General features: G+C 44.8%; 1 gene segment (V, D, J or C); it reads right to left on the reverse strand.

Moving 5' to 3' along the window:
- Nucleotides 1-5,036: 5,036 nt before the first annotated feature.
- LOC140716164 (T cell receptor alpha variable 9-2-like) lies at nt 5,037-5,527 on the reverse strand. The segment is given in 2 exon segments: nt 5,037-5,395; nt 5,482-5,527. Coding segments are annotated over 2 exon segments (405 nt in total).
- Nucleotides 5,528-6,322: the final 795 nt, after the last annotated feature.

Consider the following 6,322-nt stretch of genomic DNA (forward strand, 5'->3'; position numbering starts at 1 on the left):
GTTACCTTATCGTCCCCAGGTCACCAGATAACCGTACCGAAGATACACGGGCTGTCTGAACATTTATATGCTTGTCTTTACAGCAGCGCATTGTCTTTGTCAGGGCCAACAGGTCCGCCACCCTGCATGTAAGTTCAGTTGATGAATTGGTGTGGTGAATATTGAGTTCTTATTTAGCATCTTTCCAACTCTCTTTCTCTCTGAAAGCCGCACACCCTATTCACCTCTAACTTTCCATTTTTCATTCCCTCCAGTGTCCCTACATCGGACCGTTCCTTCAGTTTCACAAGCGTTACTTTCCTCTATTCGGTTCCCGACTTAAACTTTGTCTTTCCCTCTTTATTTTCATCCGACTCAATTCTTCTCTCATGCCACCCCCGTCCCCCACCCTCCCCCCCCGCCCCGATATATCCTTCCTTCCCTCTTGCTCCATCTTTTCCTTTCTCTTTCTCTAGCTAACTCCGTCTTCCTCTATCTTTCATGCATACTTTGTCCCACACTTTCAACTTTTGGTTTTACCCTATTTCCTTAGCAGTGGGCCCGCGGTATACTCCCAAGGGACACCGAGCTTCACTTCCGGAGGACCAAGACCCTAACCAAATCACAACAAAATTAAAATGAGTCATTAACATACTTATCAGTTCATCTTTGGACTCTGAGCAGAGACTGCATATCCCGCAGAATTTCCGCACTTTCCGAAGTGTGGTCATCCGGCCCTTTATAGTTGCGCAGGAATCGAACACCGAAATCCGATGCCGAGAACTGTAAACAGCTTCACGATAAACACCGCTACGGTGGCTGACCTCAATCTCTTTCTAACATTCTTCTTCCACTATGTCTCCCCTACCCAGTTTCTCTCTCTTCCCCTGACACTCGCCTCCACTTCCTGCCCTGTCCATCACCATTTCTCCCTCTTTCCACCTTTTCAGTGTACTTACGTCTCCCTCATTTTTTTCACTTTCTCACGGCATCATTCCCAATCGCACTCTTTCTCCCTCCATTACTCCACCATATTCGTTGCCCACACGTATCCCAGGATTTTACTCTGTCTTCTGCCACTCGCAAACCGCAATTCAGACGCATTTATCTCCGCATGTCTTCCGTCCGACAAACGGAGGAACACGCTACCCAGGCAGAAAATAAATAAAACGTATTCGGCTCTCAATGGTAGTGAGGCAGGTGTAGCTATCAAGCTGCTTACAAGAGTAAGTGTCTGGTCGAAGATTAATGGCGGGAACGAAGGAGAAGTAAACACGGTAAGAGAAATGCATGCGGAAAGCGGACGAGTGGGAGTATGTAGTGGAGTTTCCTTAGGAGAGGGTGGAGCAAACGACGCACCTAAACACAACAGCCGATTATACTCAGGGTCTTTTTTTTAAAGAAAAACAAGATACAGCAGGGCAATATACTCGACTAAGGCACTTTTCGTTCGAAAGGTCCACGCTACCTCGTACATTATGTTCCATCAAATGACAATCTCATTATTTACAATACACCCACAAAGCTTTCATTGGAAGCACACACAAACCTCAATACCTCACGATTCGTAACCATACCACAGATATCTAAATGAATTTTAATAAGCATTTTCTGATCCATGATTTGAGGCGTTTCGGAATCAATTGTTCAGAGCTGCATTTTAAAATAATCTAAAATGCATGGCCGGCTCTGAAGGATAGTCACCAAAGTCAGTTACATTAATTGCCACATGTGCTGCATCTAAAATGCTCTCGAACATTCCCTCCTATTGGCACAACGGACAAAAATAATTATCTAGCACGAAAGACCAATCTTAATGAAGATCTACTCAAATTAGAGAGCAAAAATGCCTCCTTCGGAATTTTTCATAATTTCTCTAGGCGCATGTACATCTACCCTATCATACCTAACTGCTCCTCCAAAATGCTAAACAGAGAGTTTGTCCAGAAATGTGAACAACAGTCTTTAGAAATGCAGATTCATGCCGTATGCCTGTTGCCTCTTTCTTTTCTGACCGACTGAAGCTTAGTCCAATTCCCTGTCTTCATCCCTCCATTCTCGGGTAGCTAATACTCTCTCTTTCCAGGGGCAGCAGAATAGTAAAATTCATCAGGCTCACAGGCTCTCTCATCGATGTACAATAAGGGATTGGGGTTTTCTCCATTTCAATTACTGCAACGACCTCTTCCTGGTTGCGATCCTGTCCGAACTAAACAGTCAATCGCTGGCCGCAACTGCAGAAAGGGGCCAGCCTACTTCTATTCCCCCATTCAGGCTGAGCGTCACTGCATTCAGATTCCGTCTGTAATCTTCCTCATTCTACCATGCTGGAAGTTATGGATATGTTTGATTTAAACTAAATTGCTGCCGATTCATTCTCTGCAAAATGTTTTTATTTTTTATTTTCTGCTATTCATGTACTCACATACATTCAGTATTCCGCGGTCTGAACAGAGTACTTTTATCGTCACTGTTTAGCATGTTATTCACGGGTTTCTGTCACATTCTCGGTGCCCTCTACTTTTGCATTTGCTGTGGATCAGTTTCCATCAATTGTGGTCAGTTCTGGTGTGGCTGGCTGGTGTCCATCTCTTCTATTCTCGATAATTACACGGTTACTAGCTGTACTCTTCCCCCGGCTTTGCCAATGGTAGCAACAAGACGATGAGTATCACAGTATAACCTGAATCCATTGTTTCTACTACCTGACTCGTGAAGTCTCCACATGAACATGTGTCCTCCTTTTGAATGTACCATCAGTGGTCATATCCAGCTGGCAGCATACACTTTCAAGCACCATCCTCACCATGACGGGGTCACTCGGTCTTAGAGGGACTATCTTCTTTCTCAATGGATCTCTCTGATCATCAATCTGCTGCTGTTGCTTGCCACGATCCATCAATACGTTAAGTCGCATACAAAGCACCTTCACATACTGTGTCAGTCTATCCCTGTACTCTAGGTTTACCCGCAACTCCCATAAGGGAGTCCGACTTTTCACCCTACCAATTGCTCATAGCGGCTGAAAACCAGCGTGCGGTTTGGATTGCTCGCATTCCTCATCAGGATGAATGGCATTACATGAACCCATGTCTTTCCCGGATCAGCGGTAGTTTTGGCAAAGGTATTTCTTGGTTTATGTTTGCTACCTTTCCTGAACTCTGACGGTTCAATAGATTTGATAGGTTAAATAGGTACCTTTATTGTCAGAGAAATGTATAGAAAATACATCCTGAAATAATATTTCTTCGAAAGCATCCAGGAAAACATAAGGAGTGCCCCAAAGAATAAATGACAGATATTAGAAACGCAAATCCCCCCCACCAAATCACCCCTGCCACGTATAAGCAGCATCAAAGCAACAAACACTCCTCCCCCACGAGTAAAAAGCATCGGCACCCGGCAAGAGCACACAACCCTGCAGCAGAGCATTAGGAAAGCCGGTTATAGACAGTACATCAAAGACAAATCTTTCGCCGAGTATTTGACTGGTTCTGTTTCTACTGGATAAGGGGAAAATAGATGTTCCGGTTTCATAGCGAGAGGGGAGACATAACAAACATCTCGCTGATTTATGGTGTTCAAAGCCTGTGGTGTCGCTTTTTCCGAGCTCTGTGCCCAAAAAACTCGAGTCCCTATTTATCGCTGCTTTTGATCTTCCGTGTACACCCACAACACATCAGAGGACAGCACCGGCCTCGAATCAACACGTGTCTAGGGCCGGGACACTGAAGGCATACTAATCTTCCAGGCCACGTCCTTGGTGGTAGGGGATGTGGAACCGTTGTCGAATCACTCGCGGTCGGCACATTTCATTTGTCACTCTCCCTGTGAAATGTGCTTCATGGTCATAGTCCATCTGGAAGAGTCATTCACCTTGGTAGGATTACCTGACAGCACTCCGTGCAGCGCTGCCGGCGGTGCAGTCTCTGATTGGGAAATCTTCTAACCGCCGGCTGAAGTGATCGATAATTACAAGACAATACAAACACAATGCTGGAGGAACGCAGCAGGTCAGGCTGTTTAATTACAGTTCATCACTACAGAGATGCTGTCTGGCTAGGTGACATTCTCCAGAATTTTGAGTGTATTTCTTGGATTTCCATCATCTGAAGATTTTGTTTTCTTTAAGCTTTCCCCCCGCTTTTTGACTCTTATCCAAGGGTCCCCACGGAACTGTCTGTTTTTATTCAACTGGTTTTCGACGTTTCTTCCTGTACACTTGGAATTTCTTGTTATTACTTTCTGCTCCTTACTCTTGTCTTACTGCTGAGATTCCACTTTAGTTACTGTCTCTTGAGCTGGCAGACAGTGCTTCCAGCAGTTGTATTTGGTGGCCGTGCTCAATACCTGCACCTGTTGTGGTCACAAATCCTCATCGCCTGCAGGCCATCTGATAACGGTCCCGAATATATACAGGCTGTCTGAATATAGATTGGCTTTTCTGCCTTTACTGTAGCGCATTGTTTTTGTCAGGGCCAGCAGGTCCGTCACCTAAGTTTAGCAATCCCCTGGCCATGCAGCTGATGCCCATTCTTCACCTGCACCCTTCACCACAGACCGTGTGTTCTAGTTTATCTACCTCCGAGAACCATCCACAAAGCGATTCCTTGCTTTCTGTGCTGAGATATTTCCTTTGTACTGATATGTTTTCCTGCTCTATTCCTATTTGACATCCGCGTGCCTCACTCTCTGTGAGGAGGGTGCTCGCGGGATTAATTCCAGTGTCCCTAACTACCGTTACTGACGTGTGAACAGCTGTCAGTGCGATTACGCTGGCTGCGTTAGGCACCGGTTAGGTTGTACGTGCTCTCTGACCTTGCCTTGCACATATTATTTCACCCTTTCCTGGATCTACAATGGCTTTTGCTTCCCTTTCAAAGTCTAATCCGAGAATAGTGCCCTCATTATTTGGATAGATCCGTTGACTGAGACGTCCTCCAATCTGTTTATTTATGAGAATACTTTTCGCATTGCTAAGTCGATCACGTGACTGTAAGGAATTTGCTTCTGCGCTCCAGCCAATTTTCCGGCAAAGGGTTCCCTCTAGCTAGCGCTCACTGCATCACAGACGTCGGATTTTTTCCGGAGCTCTCATCACCTTGCAACACTGTCGGACTCATGGCACAAAGATACACGGTGGACTCCGACACAGAAGCACCAGAGATCTTCAAATGTGCCGTCTTGCTGCCACTCTGCAAACCACCGGTAAACCTCGCTGGACATTCTGCATGTCTCTCCATCTTTCCGCTGCTATACAACTTTAGCAAGTATTTTGGAGACTCCACTCGATGCTGAACGTACCATATAATAGGGTCAGCAAAGCCAGTGTAATTACAGTTCAGTGTTACATTTTGTTCTTCCACAATCGTTATATCAGTCGGCCACTGCGTCACGGAATCTTTCGCAATTGCTCCTGCAGTAAAATGACAAAATGTATGAACAGATCGAGCTTTCTCTGGACATAAGGAGCAGATACAGGCCGTCACCGCGAAGACTCACCGGGCATCATAGCCAATATAATCAGAAGAGAGCACAGGAAATTCATGGCGTCCGGATCGAAACACAGCTTAATTGCAGTCCAATAAGTTAATATCCTTGATCGATAATAAAGAGTAAAATCAGACTTGCGGCATTTTTCAGCTTGCGTAAACGTGGGGGCGCAGATGTGCCAGTGGATTGATTGGTTGTGAGCGCCTAATTAATCCAGTCCGGATACCAGTCACATCTTTGTTTCAGTTATTTCGCTGTTTCTGCTTGCCTTTGTACCTCTTTCTATCTCGTATTACTTCCTCGTTATGCTTCTTCTGCTTTCACTTCTTTACAATCTCACTCACTAGAAACATAGAAACATAGAAAAAACTAGAGTCAATACAGTCTCTTCGGCCCACAAAGGTGTTGAACATGTCCTTAACTTAGAACTACATAGACTTATCCATAGCCCTCTATTTTGCTAAGCTCCTTATTCTTACCATAATCTTCCATCTCATTCGTTCTTTCTTTTCGACTACACCTCTCTCTCTCACACACACACACTTCTGCTCTCTATCTATCTATCTCTCATTCTTTCCCACAAGTTCGCAATATCGCTAGCTGACTCTCCAGCATTTATTCCCCATATCTCTCCTCAATGCTTGGTCTTTCTCCATATTCTTCACTGAATGTGAATTCACATTAGGAATTGGTTTGCTGAATATTGAGTCTTATTTATCATCTCTGCATCTCTCTCTCTCTCTCTTAACGCCTCACATTCTATTAATCTCTAACCTTCCATTTATCATTCCCTCCCGTGTCGCTACTTTCTCCATCGATCGTTCTTTCAGTTTCAAAAGCGTTGGATTCC

Source organism: Hemitrygon akajei, chromosome 25 (assembly GCF_048418815.1).
Source record: "Hemitrygon akajei chromosome 25, sHemAka1.3, whole genome shotgun sequence".
NCBI lineage: Eukaryota > Metazoa > Chordata > Chondrichthyes > Myliobatiformes > Dasyatidae > Hemitrygon > Hemitrygon akajei.